The sequence below is a fragment of the Meriones unguiculatus genome, chromosome 5, assembly GCF_030254825.1.
Source record: "Meriones unguiculatus strain TT.TT164.6M chromosome 5, Bangor_MerUng_6.1, whole genome shotgun sequence".
Taxonomy (NCBI): domain Eukaryota; kingdom Metazoa; phylum Chordata; class Mammalia; order Rodentia; family Muridae; genus Meriones; species Meriones unguiculatus.
The window spans coordinates 8,343,236-8,360,684 of NC_083353.1; the positions used below are offsets into that span (position 1 = coordinate 8,343,236).

A 17,449-nucleotide genomic window follows, 5' to 3' on the forward strand; every position below is an offset into this window, starting at 1 on the left:
ATTGAATTAGTCATTTGGAATGTACAATCAATAAACATACAGAAAATGCTAGAGATATGGGATTAGCCTGAAAGAGATTGTACTGTTCTTTGAGAAAACCCAACTTTGTTTCCCAGCAATCACATGAGATGGCTAAGAACTGCCTTTAACTGCATCACCAGGGACGTTTGATACCTCCATCTTCTGCAAGCATATGCACTCATATGCAAAGCCACACTCTCTACACACACATGTGTATGAGATGCACATACATGCTCATAATTCAAAGTAAAATGAATCATTAAAAAGATAAGCAAATAGCACAAGTACTTACCAAAATGCAGAATAGAAACGATAAAATCCAGCCAAAGAAACTGAAATTGGGAGACCTCAGTGTCAGTCTTTTTGTCACTTCTCAAAAACTTTGTGCCCATTGGCATTTAATGTCCTTTACTATATGAGTCACCATACTTTTCTTTTCTCAGACTTATTTAAAAAACTAAGTATAATAGGGAAGGCCATCAGAATAATTTTAAAGACAGGTGATAACAAACTAGAAGATAATATTTGTAACTCACTGGAACTGTGATTTTGGCAGCTTTAATTTCCATTGTAATAGAAATGTATCCTTTATCTTCAAAAAGCAACTCTTACCCTTATGGTATATTGAAGTTATTTTTAAAAGTCTGTCTACCTTCACCATCAATGCCTTCCCAGTTACTCATAAGGAAACATCCCTCTGCCTGCAGAGAACTCACATTCCTGGTTAGAGGTTATGCCTCTCCTCATATTCTAGCTTGGCCTTCTACCCACTTGTCTGCACTACACACCTCAGGTTCCCTTCACATTAGGAAGGCAAATGTGTGGCTTATTTCAATTTTCTTGAGCATTAGGGCATCTGCCAGGTGAGAAGACGGTTGTAGAGACCTGAGAAAACCTGAGTACTCAGACAGACTGAGTGCTATGTTTGTGTTTGTGCTCGGCCTTCACCGCCTATCGTCTCCCTTTTAGTCTCTCTAATCCTCAATCTTCTGGTTTCTTTACAGGAATCTGATGGGATGGAACTGAGTTTTAATGGCAGCGTTGTGTACTATTGACCTTAGACAATCAATCTGACCTTGTGTTACTAACTCTCACTCCTTGATGAGAAAAAATACCTAAATAGGGCTGCTTGTTCTGGGAAGTTGGATTTTGTTTTGTTTTTAGCTGTTTTGGAATGTCTGATGTTTTTGAAAAACTAAGTATGTATGCTTTTCTGATAGAGTTGAACCATATAGTTTTCTATCTTTCCACCGGTGCCTGCTGGGCCAACAGTCGTTCTACACATTAGTCTTATCTGCTCACAAGTGTATTACATTGGGTGACTGGCATCTTCAGGCAGATGGATTCCATTTGTAAAGAACCCTAAGTCAGCATTCAATGAGTTTCTGAATTGCAAAACATACAGAATTTCCCTCACTAAAAAGAATGGGTACAGTCAAGATCACAGTATTCTTTACTTAAGGATGAGTCTTTGGGGCTCAAGAGAGAACGAACATAAACCATGGCAGTGCATAGGAGAGAAATGTTCAAAGTACTTGATGTTTAAAACCTACACTTGTCTATGCTTGGGGATCTTGAGACAGTGCTTCTTCATTAGCAGTCTGGTCTTCTGGTAGACATGCCTAAATTCACAAAGTAGTATCCTATGATTTAGCACCCTCATTACACTGGTGATGAGGTGCTGGACACGAATGTCACCTTTCTGAAAAGTACAAGCCACTCCTCCCTTTCCTCCTTTTCTTTCTCCTTTGACTCAATATTTTGCTTTCCTCTTCTTCCACACAGGTTGCTAATTTGGCGTGTTCCATCTCCAATAATGAGGAAGGGGTGAAATTAGTCAGGATGGCAGCTACCCAAATTGACAGCCTGTGTCCCCAGGTAAGTGCCCCTCACTTGGCTTTTAAAGTCCTGTGGTATCCAGACAGTCAGACCATCTATACATAACCCCCCTCTCTACTTTTTCTATCTATTTATCTCTCTCATGTGTGCACCTGCTACCTGCACGCGTGTGCACATGCACATGGAGGACAGAGGTCCACTTCTGTTTTCTTTATATTATTATTATGCATTTATATCAAGTGTCTCTCAGACAGCTCATGTGTCAGCTCATGGATTTGGCTAGGCTAGCTGATCACTGTCCCTCAGAGATCCACTTTCCTCTGCCACTTTCCTCTGGTCAGACTGGGTCATAGGAGTGTTCTGCCACTCCTGGGTTTTTCCATGTATTCTAGGCATCCAAACTCAGGCACTTGTAGAAGTCACTTTACCCACTGGGCCATTTCCTCTCCCACTTCCAGCTCTGTTATTTTCTAACTGGAAAATGTTTAACTGTCAATCCTGAATTATTTAAGGCTTTAACTTTCTCAAAAAGAAATCCCAACCACTCAGTGTATTCAAGATTATAGTAGCAATTATCATCATTTCTACTTACATTGACTTTATTCTGTTTGTTTGGGGTTGTGATTTAAATGTTCCATATCTATTTACCTTATCTCAATAAGTAAATTATAAGCCTGCACATGCAGAATGCAAGAGATATATTTCTCACACATCTGTGCTAAGAAAATGAGACTTGTCCAGCAAATACTTGTTTTGAAACCCCAGGCTAATTACTATCTCTTCAAAAGAAGCAGCAAAAAAGTAATGGTGGCTGATGCCTCCATTATCTTCCATATTTTTGATTGTGCTGCATACTGACAACTCATTTATCTACAGTAACTTCAAGGTCTGGGATTCCAGCATGTTCTTTGACCTGCTTCTCTCCCTTCTAAAGAATGTGATCATCATGTCCCTGTTTTTTACTCAACAGGTCATCAATGCTGCCCTCACGCTGGCCGCTCGGCCACAGAGCAAAGTTGCTCAGGACAACATGGATGTCTTCAAAGACCAGTGGGAAAAGCAGGTCCGAGTGCTAACTGAGGCTGTGGATGACATCACCTCAGTGGATGACTTCCTCTCTGTCTCAGGTAATCATCTATAGGCATCTTACCAGAGAGCTGGAGGAAGCTAACAAGATAAGAAATATCTTAGCAGTGATATAGGTCTGTGATTCAGGGCCTCTCTTTGGCCTTTGAGTTTTCAATCATCCCAGCAAATGTGATTATAACACCCTCTTGGAAAAATTGTTATCTCAGACACTGAGTCAGGGCATCAAACGGAAAAACTATAACTTTCTGATGTTAAGCTCAGAACCTGAACATATTGTGCAAAGAGGCTTAGAGTCCATTTTAGATTTTACTCTTTTGTTAAGAAGGATGGATTTTCAGTGCATCTAAATTACCCATGGACTTGGATTGGTTAATTCACTTGCCTTATGCCTTAAAATACTCAGTTACTTATTCTGGCATGTCTATGTGAAGAAGGTCTAATTGTGTATACAATGCAACCTGGAGTTACCTGGGAAAAGAGTCTCAATGAGGAGTTGACTACATTGGGTTGTCTTGTAGGCAGGTCTATGGAAAACTGTCTTAAGTTAATTGATCTGGAATGCCCAGCCCACTGTGTGTGGCACTGTTCCCTATCCTGTACTATATAACAATGGAAAGCTTGATCTGAGCACAAATGAGCAAGTCAGCTTATTCATCCATTCTCTTCTGTTCTTGATTGTTGATTGTGACTGGTCAAGCCATTCCTGCCTTAACTTTCTCACAGTGATGAACTGTAACCTGGGGCTATAATTTGAAATAAGTTCTTTTGTTCCCAAGTTGCTTTTGTAATGGTATCTTATCATAGCAACAAAAATAAAACTAGAACAAATTTTTTTTCAAGTGAAGGCTTGTGGTTAGACAGAATTATTAACCTCATAATGAACCCAATAGGGCACACAGCTATGCATACATACCTGTGAAAATGCATAAGGAATGGAATTCAATAACACAGAGGTACTCACCACTGTATTTGCAACTTTCTTCTCTTTGAACATTACCATGCTGGGGGAGGCTAAAAAAATTCCAATGATTAATAAGTCATTCTGAGTTTCAATGGACTTCATCAGTGCTATTTCAAGATTGGGCTGCCTGCCAGTACATGGGCATTTTTCCAAAGAGCTCTTTGACCAAACACGTTTAACCCCATTGACCCGGAAGGGTCTCTCTGGGAAGGAGGTCATGGAAACATCATACTCGATTATAAGGTGTTGAAAAAAACAAGTAATCCCTGAAAATTCTAATTGAACAGGTGTTGGTTCTTCCCCTAGGTGTGTGGAACTCAAATCCATCAGTTCACACAGCATTTGCCGAAACTTCACCTGTTGGGGGTGGGTGTCTGACTGAGTCCAGAGTGGAGCAGTTCTCTCACTGCTGGTTAGAGTCAGGCCAACAAGACCTGTGACTTTACCTGTGGAGATAGATGATTCTGGCAGAGGCTGCTGTGCTTGGGTATTTTTCTTCCTTGCACACTTCCTGTTTCATGAAGAAACAATACATTCCCACTGCAGACTATGTAAAAGGCTTGACTGAGAGCAGCACAGTCAAGTCTATAGATCTAATAGACAATAGGAAGGCCAAGTTTCAATGGAGAGCAAGATAAGGCAGATGGGAAAAAAGAAGCTCACACATGCTCAGAGTCTGTAGTTTGTCTGGACCGCTCCTGTTTTCTTTAGCTCTTACCAAAAGTCTATTAAGTAAGCATAAATATTTCCCAGTGTTCCTCTGAGAAAAGTAAGTCATGGAGGAGGTAGACAGCTCTGAAAATATGCCATTAAAATCCAGACTGCCCTCTTTTCAGAAAATATACAGTGTTCTCACTAAATTAGGGAATAATGGGAATTTCTCTCTCTTTCTTTCACACTCTCTCTCTCCCCTCTCTGTCTCGCTTTCTCCCTCTCATACATTCTCAATTTCAATTTTCTTCTTTAGCTGTAAACTCTTCATTCAAGTTTCAAATCTCTCACCTTCTTCAAAAAAAAGTCTGCCTTGTTTTTCATTCCTCAGGTGTTTGGCTTTTGATGATATTTGAAAGTAGCTGCCTAAGGATTAGTTATAAATGAACTCAACATGTTACCATGCCTAGAGCTTTTGTTTGCAGATAGTTGATCCTTGACATTGTAGATGTCACTCCCCATACTCCCCATCTAAGGGTGTCATATTGACAATTATAGAATAGTGTGCTGGGGAATGAAAAGGTACCCGGCCACCAATGCTCCAGTCACCCCCACCACTACCATACATACACACCAGAATGACTCTCAGTAAGAGGTAGGAAGCGCCCCACACAGCCTCACCACACTTACTACAGTCCTGACAGTTCCTGGAAAATTCCTGTTCACTGCATTCAGATCAGTAAAAAGTATTCATTCACTACCTTGTCCAGAGAGGAATCATTTTAGAATTCAAAAGTTCCCCCAACTTATTCTTTTCTTCAAATATATGTCCAAAATTTTCGAAGGGTAAGAGAAGCGGCAGGGGGTGGGGAGGGAGGGTGTTATCTCAGTCTTTGTGAATTGCACCGAGAGCTTTCCTTAATTTTCTTCCCCTGAGGCCTGCCTCTCTGCCACCTTTCTTCCTGACATTCCTTTGTGCATCTCATTATTACCTTGAACAAGAAAAGGCTTTGGCTCCTGCTGATAACACTGTGTGGTCCAGCCCTAGTGGTAGAAATGCTGCTGCCTGCCACGACAGGAAAATGAACAGGCACTGTCAGGGAGCCAGCTTGGCAGAGCCTGCTGGAACACGCCTGTGGAGTCAACAATCAGGCATCAGGAACCTTTCTGCAGACAGGGCTTGACAAATACTCTGTTCTTGCTGGTAGGCTGTGGACACAGCCAGATAGTTGGGGAACCTACTTCTCATCTCCTCTCTGTGTTGGAGTCAAACGTTTGTATTAGTAAATTGCAGGTTTGGTCTAGGAGATATTTTGGAATTATATCATGATATTTTGTGTATCAGTTTTTTCTTAAGGGAGTATTTTGGCATGAAATTCTATATAAAAAGCAATACACACACTTACATACATACTCACACTCGTACACATATTTATATACATGCATTTAATATGCATACACACAATCATACATGTCATACATACCTTCATGCACATAAACAAGTTTACATGCATACACATGTACATATATATATATATATATACACACATACATATGCCTTTATTTTGAGTGACTATTGTTTTTTCTTTCTTCTACACTAACTGAATTCATACACCTGAGTGTGTAATTTGTTCACACAAAAAAGCACAAATTTGGAACAAACGATGCTGGCAATTAACATCACAGGAGCAAAATGAATGTTCCATTGTGTCTAGGTTTATAAAAATGTGAAATGGCTGAATTAGAACCTTCCCAGCCTTTCTCACGAGGCAAGAAGTACCATGTTTAATAATTCCCTAGAATGACTGCCTTGGCATTAACAGTGCTACAGTTTAATTCTTAGGTTTGGCTCACAAAATTGTTGAGAGCTGAGATCTGTAAAAAGCTATTAATCTCATAATATTCACAACTTTTATTTTGTTTGCCTTTTTGCCTTCTTTCTCCTATTAAAAATCAAACCAAACCAACCAAAAAAAAAAAAAAAAAAAAAAAAAGCTCTAGGATCTTAATTTTTTTCCTTTGAAAATGTTTTTTCTGTAACTAGCTTTGAATAAAAATACGGTTCATAACGTTATTTTTGTTGTCATTGATTCTGCCTTATTAACAAAATTACATATTTTCTAAAAGACTGAACGTTGCAAAACTGCAGGAGAGTTTGTTGTACAACTCGCTGCAAACACATGTTTTCTGGTGTTTACAAGCCTTGCTTGGCAATCAGTGCAGCAGCCATGGCACATGCCAGTTTTCCTTACTAAGCCACCTACAGAAGACACATACATGCCTTATTAACTCCTACATCTCCGTTCTTTTCTATTCAGAGCTGCATTTGTCAGCTTCCTTCAGGACTGTTATTCTTCAAAATAGTTTAGGATAGAAGTGACTGACGGACTGCTTCCCTGAATAGATATGTTTGTAGAGCTACTCGTCTTTGAATGCTTGCTGTATGCATAGTGTTAGTAGAAGTTCAAATTTGAATCACATTTGACTTCTGCCGTCAAGGAATTCACCACCCTTCTTGTTGTTTTTTTTTTTGTTTGTTTATTTATTTAATCACTTTACAGTCTGATCACAGCCCCTCCCTCATCTCCTCCTAGTCACTCCTCCTTTTTTCCTAATTCCCCTTCTTCTCAGAAAAGGGGAGTCCACCCCACCACCACCCCCATGGCACCAACCCACTCTGGAACATCAAGTTACAGCAGCACTAAGTGCATTCTTTGCCACTGAGGCCAGACAAGGCAGCCCAGGTAGGGGAGAAGGAGGCAAAGGCAGGCAACAGACTCAGAGACAGGCCCTACTTGCGGTTTTTAGGGAACTCACATGATTACTAAGCTGCACATCTGCCACAAATGTGTAGGGGGTCTAGGTCCAGCCCATGCATGCTCTTTGGTTGGCACCACCCTTCCTGATGTATATGAGAACCAGTGTGTTTCTAAGCACACTGGCATCTGGTGTAAGGATGCAGAGCGTAGAAGGGAGAAGCTATCACAAAGGAGCCAAGAATCCATGAACACACCAAGTATTATCTTTTGACTAAAAAGCTATCTCTACACACGCTGATGCAGCTCCTTTTCACACTAATTGCTATTACATAGATTAGCAAAATACAAATGTATCTTAAGACAGCGTAAATCTCAGTGGCTTTTTAACATATATGTCTTCAATTAGCATAGCTACTTTTATGAGAGAAGTCTGGCTAATTTCTAAGTAATGAACATTGCTGATTGGAGGAAGGTTGAGAAGTGCTGAGCAAACTATCTTAAAAATTTTAAAAACATGATTTCAGGTTCGTGACATACACCTCTATATCCAGTACATAGCAGGTAGAGACAAGTTGTATCTCTGTGAGTTTGAGGCCAGTCTGGTCTACATAGTGAGTTTTAGGACAGCTGAAGCTAGATAAAGAATGAATGTTTCAAGCCAAAAAATCTGGGGCCAGAGACCTGTACTACAACCAAGGACTGTGCATGAAGAGGACCTAGTCCCCTTGCTCAAAGGAAGCCCATAGATTGCTCAGTTTCCAAGTGGGTTCCCTAGTAAGGCGGCCAGGGGCTCTCTCTGACATGAACTCAGTGGCCTGCTCTTCCTGAATCATCATCATCCCCCTGAATGATGCAGCCCTGTCAGTTCATGGAGGAAGACAATGCAGCCAGCCCTGATGAGACCTGATAGGCTAGCGTCAGCTAGAAGGGGAGGAGGTCCTCCCCTATAAGTGGACTAGGGAAGGGACACAGGGGGAGAAAAGAGAGGGTGGGTGTGAGTGGGAGGAGATGAGGGATAAAAAATGAATAAATTATAAATAAATAAATTGTAATAAATAACTAAATAAATTTTAAAAAGAATGAGTCTTTCAAAAAACGAACAAACAAAAACAAATTTGGAAATTAAGTTACTTAGTAAATGAGAAGTTAGGTAGAATAAACTATTAATTACACCAATTTTATTAACTATCCAATAAATTATCTGATTTGGTTAATTAAAAACATTTTTGTTATAAGAGATTTTTGAACAAGGTACTTTCCTTAAAATGAGAAAACAGCATGTTTTTTTTGTTTGTTTGTTTGTTTTTTCTTCTTCTTCGATTTAATTACGTTGGGTGCAGTTTCCAATCTTGGAAAATAATTGAGATTATTGTTTTGTAAACTTTAATATCAATACAATTTATGGGGTCGTAAACGGACTTTTTAGATTATTGTATAAGTATTAGTTGCAGGGAGATAACTACATAATTACTAGCCTTCACTGCTTTGCAGTCTGTTGAAAAACACCATCTTTTTCAAGTGCACAGGAAAGCAACAGCTAGCCTGTTCTTACACTGGTGTGTCATTACAGTATGAAAATGTTTCGCACAAGTAGCCCATGCCAGTTGCTCCCTATCAAGGGCCAGGACAGTATGCGATTATCTCAAGGAACCCATTCCCAAAGAAAAGAAGGCTTGTGGCTGACAGCTTTCTGTATTTAAAATACCCTTCCTTTTAGTTGAGCATTAATTCCTTTATGTACAACCAAGGCATGAGCTACATTGACTAAATGATTGTTCAGGGTCTGAGCAGTCTGCACAGTATGACTCATGGCTAATGCCCTGGTGGTAGCTCCAACAGCCGCCAATGAGATGGTAGTAACAATGGCGGCTGTAGTTCCAAGATCCCTTTTCTGTCTGAAGAGAGTCATAGCGTGAGGGGCATCAGTGGGCACAGGCACCCAGTGAGGCATGCGAGTAACCAGGACATACCTAAAATTACTAGCATTTCAGCATTGGGCAAAAAAGCAAGTATCATTACCACAATTACTTGGCTCTATCTGGCTAATAATGAATAAAAATGGGGGATATAGACAAACAGGTGTGGGCTTATGGGAAATATCTGGATGCGAGGCTAAGCACTGCACTCAGGGTCAGCCGCTTTCACCCCAGAGAAGAGCATGTCTGATTGCATGTGGGTTGATGCCCCAGGTCCCGCCTCTGAGAAAAAGGTATCGGATGGGTCTGATGCTCTTTGGGTGGATGACACCTAAATGAACATCGGTACAAAGTCCCAATTTATTTCTAATATCAGAGATCAGACCTCTACTCTTGCCTGATGCGTCTAAAACAAAAAGGGGGAACTGTAGAGAGCTGCGGAATGCTATGCCTTAAAAATGGAGCTGGTTTCCGCCTTCCACCTTCCCGATGGTGAGTGCTCTCTGTCACGAACAATTCCACATTTGGCTAAGGCTGAGGATCTGGCTTGCTTCCATGTATGTGGACCTATCTGCATTGCCCACGTGGCACGCCTGGGTTGGCTACCCAGAGGCTATTTAAGCTGTGGGCTGGCTTTCCCCAGGGTCCGAGGATTGTTCAAGGTTCCTGAATAAACTGCATTGAAAAAAAAAATAAAATAAAATACCCTTCCAACTTTCATTTCAGTCAGCCTTTTCTTAGGGCGTCTGATGTTCAGGTGAGTTCACTTGAGGCAATCAGAATCACAGGGAGGTATGTTTCCAGAAGTTCCTTAATTAAAATAAAATTTTCCTACATCTACATTTTTACAACTTTGCTTGGCTGTTTCACTAAACAGGAAAATGTCAGTATTACAAATGCTTACATTTATAAGTTTAAGAAAACAAAATATGGGGCTAGAGAGATTCCTTAAGTGGTTAAGAGCACTGGATGCTCTTCCAGAGGTCCTGGGTTCAGTTTCCAGCACCCACATGGCAGCTCATAACTGTCTTTAACTCTAAAATATGACAGCTTCATACAGACATACATACATCAAAACACCTTTGCAAATAAAATACAAACAAGGAAAGAAAGAAACCTGAATACTAGCCGGCCTATTTATATAGCTTTATCATTTTCTATTCTAACTTATGCTTGTAATTAAAGAACAAAGAAATGAAGAAATCAGAAACTTCAGGTGGGCACATGGCTCAGCAGGAAAAGGCACTTACTGCACAAGTCTGGTGACCTGAGTACAGTCCCCAGAACCCACGTAAAGGTAGAAGGAGAGAACTGACTCCATAGAGCTGTCATCTGACCTCCACAAACACGCTGTGGCTTGATTTCCCTCCCATACACAGCAATAACAATAAATTTAATAAACTAAAAACAAAACATAGAATGATTTGGATGGTCCATTATAATGTGAGATCAAAATAATGTTTTGTGAATAGCAGATCATACCTACCGATTTCTAGATCAGTCTCCTAGAGGAACACATACCTATCTTCAAGTGTTTGTCTTTATTAAAATTATTTATTTATTATTTTTATTAATTAAAAAAAACTTACATGCATTTGTGGTTGGCCTGCATGTATGCCTGTGTAAGAGTTTTGGATCTCCTGAAACTGTACTTGTGAGCAGCCATGTGGGTGCTGGGAATTGAACCCAGCTGGAAGAGCAGCCAGTATTCTTAAGTGCTGAGCCATCTCTCCAGCTCCGAATGACATTTTATTAATTTTTGTCATGTAATATATCTTGTTTTCCCCCTCTCCTCCCTATCTTTCTCACTTTCCTCCCCCTGAACTTCATGTTCCCTTGTTCTCAAAATAAAATAAAATAAAATAAAAAACCAAATAAAACAAAAAGTGCCCAAACAAAATTTAACAAAAATTCTCCCTCCTTTACACACGTAAATCATGGAGTCTATTATGTTGGCCATCTACTCCTAGTCATGGGGCCTGCCCAGGAATGTGATTGATATATCCATGGACACTCCATTTGAGAAAACTGATTTTTTTTCCCCTTGTCATCAAGTATCAATAGCAAATAGCTTCTTGGTTGCTAGGGACCCTGTGTCTACTTCCCCCTTCACAGTGCTGGGATCCTTTCTGAGCTGAACTTGTTCAGATCTTATGTGTACTACTGCCACAGTCTCTGTGTGTTCATGTGTGGTAAGAGCTTGCTTTAAAGAAAGTAGGAGACATCACCATTGGAGCCTGGGATCTGCCGGATAGTCTTTTCAACTCTCTTATAGGAACTTGGAAATCAGAAGTAGCCATAGAAACTTTGTAAACGGCTAATAATTCAACCTTTCTACTAGTCACTGACTTTGGCTGCTGTAATTTTAGAAGGCTAACAGATTACTTAATACAATCTGTGAGGAACAGATTTTTATTGAAATCATGTGCAGGCCCATAATCCCGGTTCTTAAGGGCTAAGGTACGAACGTCTTGAATTCAATATCTCCCTTGGCCATTTTGTAAGCTGACAAACATCATGAACAATTCAGTAAAACTTCTCAGCAAAACTGAAAACTAAAAATACAAGGATTTGGGTGTATAGGTTAGTAAAAAGCATATGCTGAGCAATGGGTAATGCCCTAGGTTCAGTCATTAGTACCATAGATAAATAAATAAAACATAAAATATCTTACAAAAACTATTTTACAAATCTGCTTTCTACAGCTTCTATTTAACTACTTATTTATTCAACTATTATTTCTCTCTCTCTCTCTCTCTCTCTCTCTCTCTCTCTCTCTCTGTATGTGTGTGTGTGCCAAAGTAAACTTGTGGGTGTTTGAGCACAACTTGCTGGAGTCAGTTTTTTCCTTTCTTCAAGAGGGTTTCAGGTATTGAACTCAGATCATCAGGCAAGAAATTTAACCAGACAGAGACATCTCACTGACTCTTCTTAGTTTTAAATGCAAATTAGAGCATAAGAATAGTGAAATGCTTAAATTTATGCTTGAAATTTCAATATGTGAATTTGAGGCATGAGCATTCAATCACTATAGTTACAGTTGTGTGTGTGCCTGTGTATAATTTTCAGCTTAAGGTTATTTTAATTTTTCTTTAGACCACTACACTTTTGAACATTTCCTTAAAATTGTGCTTTTAAAAATACGTAAAGACGTAATTACAGTCTGACAATGGAGAGGAAAATGAAATAGGGCCCACTGGCTCCATTGTGAGAGATTTTTTTTTTTAATTTTTTCAACAGTAGAGACTGAGCTCCACCCTGCTTGCTTGTCTCCTACTGTGGTCCTTGACAGGAGATCAGTGCTAGCCTTGAGTGTAATATGATGAAACACCAAAGATTGGGTTATATTTAATTCAAGGGTACTCTGTGACCCTTCCCATGAATCCATTTTCTCTGTGACTATACCTTATGATATGGCTTTAGAAGATGACTTCCCTTGTCTTCTACCACCATTTAAATAGTTCCACAATAAGATGATCAAGCATTTATTCATTCATACATCTAAAACTTCCATTCTTTTTAGGGAGAGATGATATTTTCAGGTCAGATGGGCTTTTTGTTGGCTGCCATGACTCCCCACCCTTATTTATTTTTATTTTATGTGGTCATCTGCCTGAGTGCATATGTTTGCACTTTAAATATGCAAGTGCCTACAAAGGCCAGAAGAGGATGTTGGATTCCATGGTATTGGAGTTACTGATGGTCTAAGCCAAGTAATGCGAGTGCTCTGAATTGAACCTGGGTTCACAGCAAGATGCTGAGTCATCTCTCCATGACAACTCTCAAAAAGACCCCTCTAACTCATAACTCCCTATCTCTGGCAATATCTGTGAAGCAAAACAAGAGATTACCTCTTCATCAGTAGCTTTCAAACTGTGGTGTTCCCCATACCATCCCTGTTATTATCCCTTGGGAATTTCTTTGAAACTCACTTTCCTAGATGTTACCTCAAAGCCACTGCATCTGAATAAAACTATCTTAGGCACATAAGAGTTTATTTGACTTACAAATCCTGATTACAGTCTATACTTATAGGAAGTCAGGGCAGGAGTCAAGGTAGGAACCTGGAGGCAGGAACAAAAGCAGGGTCAGTGAGGAAAGCTACGTGCTTTCTTGCCTTTCCTGTCTGTTTTATTATATAACAAATGACCACCTGTCCAGGGTTTACATTGTCCGAAGAGGGCTGGAAACTCCCACATCAACCATCATTGAAGGAAATGCTAGATAGATGTGTTTATAGGCCATTCCAGTGGAGGCCATTCCTTCCTGAGACTCTTTCTATTCACATGTGTTAAGCTTTCAATAACTAACCAGCAGAGCTATTGAGAAAGACACTCCTGAAGTTTCACCTAAGCATGTGTCTGGTGCTCAGATTTTACAACTAGTATTGTCATTTTAAGTGATACCTTTTAAATGCTGTTTCATGTTATTGATTATAAAGTTAGACCTGCAAGATGAGGACTCATGGGAGTTGTTGAAATGCTTTTATACTAGTCATTAGGTTGTGAGTACAAGGTCATATAAATGTGTGTGTGTCCTCTTCACAGAAAATCATATCTTGGAAGATGTGAACAAATGTGTGATTGCCCTCCAAGAAGGGGATGTGGATACACTGGATCGCACAGCTGGGGCCATACGGGGTCGGGCAGCCCGGGTCATTCACATCATTAATGCAGAGATGGAGAATTATGAAGCTGGAGTATATACTGAGAAAGTTCTGGAAGCCACAAAGTTGCTTTCGGAAACAGGTAAGCATGGATGTTAGATCTGCCCCAAGTGTCTGTGTTATGATCGATTTCTATAGCTGAACACAGTAGTTACATTGTCTTCTACCATCCTCGATTGCTCTAATTTGTAGAGCAATCAAGGTGTAGAAAATGTGAATGTTTTTGTTCCTTGAGTTTGGAATTGAATAAAAGGTGAAAACCAATTTTATTACTATCCATGTATATGTATTACTTTGTTACTTTCAAGTGTAATAATGTTTGGTTCCCATACGTATTTTAGGAAAGAGGCAAAGATAGTTTGATTTTTTTTTTCAATTACAGATGAGAAAATAGAAGTTTGAACCTGCTAAGATACAGGAATATGGTTTCAAAGCTATAAAAATTTTGAATTTGATTGGAGGTTAGTTTAAGTGTGAAAGAAATGAACCTGAAGGAAGAAGAACTTGGGATAACCAATGGGATTTACAGTGGCTCTAGGAGGACAGATGTGAGATACTCGGAGAAACCTGGAAGTGCTTCTGAAAGGGGTTAGGCCTTGAATGTCTATCCAGCATTGATGTCCTCATTTGGTTTATGTTCTCTTTACTGGGGACTTGATTCATAGGAGGCAGTTTGTGCAGCTGAGTTCTAGACACCTTACTGGGAATGACAGGACATTACAAACATTATGTCCATCATGAATAAGGAGGCAGAACAGTTAGTCTTTGTTGGAAGGCTATTTCTGTAGGGAATCATGATCATGCTCTCATCCCTGATGGAAGCTGTATTTGTTACGTTTTGAATGTGATGCTTATAGCTAAAGTTCAACTGTTTATCAACATCCACACACAGACCAGGAGAAGGTCTTGCTATGACCGTGAGATTAAGGTATCACCATTCCCATGAGTCTGAGGTATTGAATACATGGCCATCCCCATGTCAATAATGCACATTCACTCAGGACTTCACCCACTGTCCACAGGAAGGAGCAGTTTCTTCTAGGATCTTGTCGCAGTTCTCTGTTACACTGGGGTGGGAAATGACATATTGCCACTGAGTCAGCAATACATTCTACAATTTGGAAGACTCTGTCAAAGAAAATCTCCCTCCCCCTTACTCGCCCCCTCTTTCTCAGTGTGTGTGATAGTCATTGCTATTGATTAATTTCAGACACTTAAGAATCTCAACCCTTCTATTTTCAGTTATTTGTGGAGGCATTGGGATTCCCAGGAAATGAGAGAAAACTAGAAGAGGGAGAAAAGAGGAATCTTTGTTTTGGATGCTGCTGAGAATGAGTACTTAATTGGGTCAGATGTATCCACACAAGTATCTTTCCTTCCAACCCCAATGAGAAGCCTACAAAGGAGTTTGCATATGGTTTTTGACACAACCAGGCACTTAAAAATAGATATTTCTGAAGGGTTACACAGTACTATGCCCCAAGGTGGCACATAACAATACATTGCAGTAGAAATTTGTTTTCTTTTGTATGAAAAGTATTGTTTACAAAACCTTTGTTAACCTACACACATCAAAAAAAAAAAAAAAAGCAAAACTTCTAAGTACAAACCTTGGCCATTGTCTCTGAAGTATTAGAAAAATGAGAAAGTATAACATCATATCATGCAGTGTACATCTAGAGATTGCTCTTGTGAATCTAATATACTAATGTAGTAGGGTGGGTGTTCTTCCTCCCAGTGCTAAGCTCCCAGAATGATGACTTATTAGACTCAAAATATATTTGCAGGTACTTAGGCCACATAGCAAGGCTGTTCTCTGACTAGCTCATAACTTAATCTAATATCATGCTAATCTACATTCTGCCATGTGGCTGCTCACCTCTACTCAGGTACCAAATGTTGGTCCTCCTCACATCTTCCCAGGCAACTCTCCTGCACTTACCTATATCATGGGATTCTTTTTGACTTCTGGGTGTGCCACCTCCTACTCTAATCTTTCCTATAGGCTATAGATATTTTTAACTGACAGGTGATGTATCCATACAATTCACAAGATATTCTTTCTACAATTTACCCTTTTAGTTCAATAAAAGGTTCTGAAGTTAAATAATTTTTTACCAAAGCTTGTATTTATCAACCTGAAAAAATATTCTTGGTCCTAAAACATCTTCTGAAATCCTAAAGAATTTAAGTTTTATTGTAATACTGTAACTATCTAGTCTTCAACCCCATCAGAAAATTGAGGATTAAATATTATCTGAATATTCAGAAAGTGCAGGAAGGCAGCTTCCAATAGTATAGAATTCACAGATAGTTGGACACCTGTGCAGCCCTAAAATTTTTTTTTATAACATTGGAGAATCAAACATCAGCATGGTGGTCCAATATATCTGACAGATAAATTTCTTAAAGCAGGAATTATGAAGGACTGCCTGCTATGTCTTTTTAAATAAAGTTCAGCATCCAAGTTTTACCAATTTAAGATTGTATTATGTCTGCAGTGGGAGCAAGGGCAGTTTTTGCCCAATGGCTAGCTTGCTACAGTTGAAGTAAACCCCATAAGGTGTTACTTCGATGTTCATCATCTTTTTCCAAGTAAAATGGGGTGCTACTAGGAGCTGGCATGTTTCATTGACAGAAAAGCCTTAAAACAATGAAATATCTTTAAATGCCATTTTCTGTAGGTCTCTGAGGTCTCTGAGGTTTTGAAAACCATCTATCTGTACACATTTACATAGTGCATAATCATTATCTATCTATCTATCTATTTATCTGTCTTATATCTAAATAAGCAAAAGTTGTTTCTAGTACTCACTATTTGTTTAACCTAGGATATATATTTTTGTAATAATTTACACTAGTACCTGACATATCCATGAGTTTGATTGAATAACTATTAAATAGAATTTTTTTAACTATTCTAAACAGTTTGTAAAAGCAACTTTTAAAAGGACTGGAACTAAATCTTTTATTTATAAATGATTTGTAAAAGTTTTATACCTTATACAATAGTTAAAACATATATACACTATATGTATCAATTATAACTTTATAATTGTATCATATATAATGATCTAAGCCAATGAAAACCTTAAACTCCTATCAATTTACAATAAACCATATCAATGTAAAAATATTTTAGATTAATAATACTCCTATAGTTGAAGAGTAGATGCAACACTCTTTTATCCTTATTATCTTTTATCCTTATTATTCTTATATGATATTCCTATATTCCCCCTTCTTCTTCTCAACCCTTTCCCCTTAACTAAGAAAAAAAGAATAGAGAAAAGGAAAGAGATACATTCCTGAATCCAAACTCCTATATCTAGTTTCCTCCCTGATCAAAACCAATTAATAACTTGTAACAAACTCCTTTTTTAATGATAAGCATCCACCATCCAACAGAATGACACAAACCTGTCCACCCCACCTTATGGGAATGGGACACATTTCTCCTGAAATTGGTTCCTGCCGATTTGAGTCATAGTATTCCTTTTTGAGGGCCTACAAAATTTTGGAAAATGGTTAATGTTTGCTTTCCAAT

The 17,449-nt window shown here is 39.0% G+C and overlaps 1 protein-coding gene across 2 annotated transcripts in view; it reads left to right on the plus strand.

Moving 5' to 3' along the window:
• The window catches only part of Ctnna2 (catenin alpha 2), a 1,157,068-nt gene that overhangs the window by 1,046,702 nt on the left and 92,917 nt on the right, over positions 1-17,449 (plus strand). For both annotated transcript variants that reach the window (XM_060383518.1, XM_060383519.1), the window contains exons 10-12: positions 1,807-1,899; positions 2,831-2,987; positions 13,784-13,984. In XM_060383518.1, the coding sequence (XP_060239501.1) occupies positions 1,807-1,899; positions 2,831-2,987; positions 13,784-13,984 (451 nt within the window). The remainder of the gene's footprint in view (positions 1-1,806; positions 1,900-2,830; positions 2,988-13,783; positions 13,985-17,449) is intronic.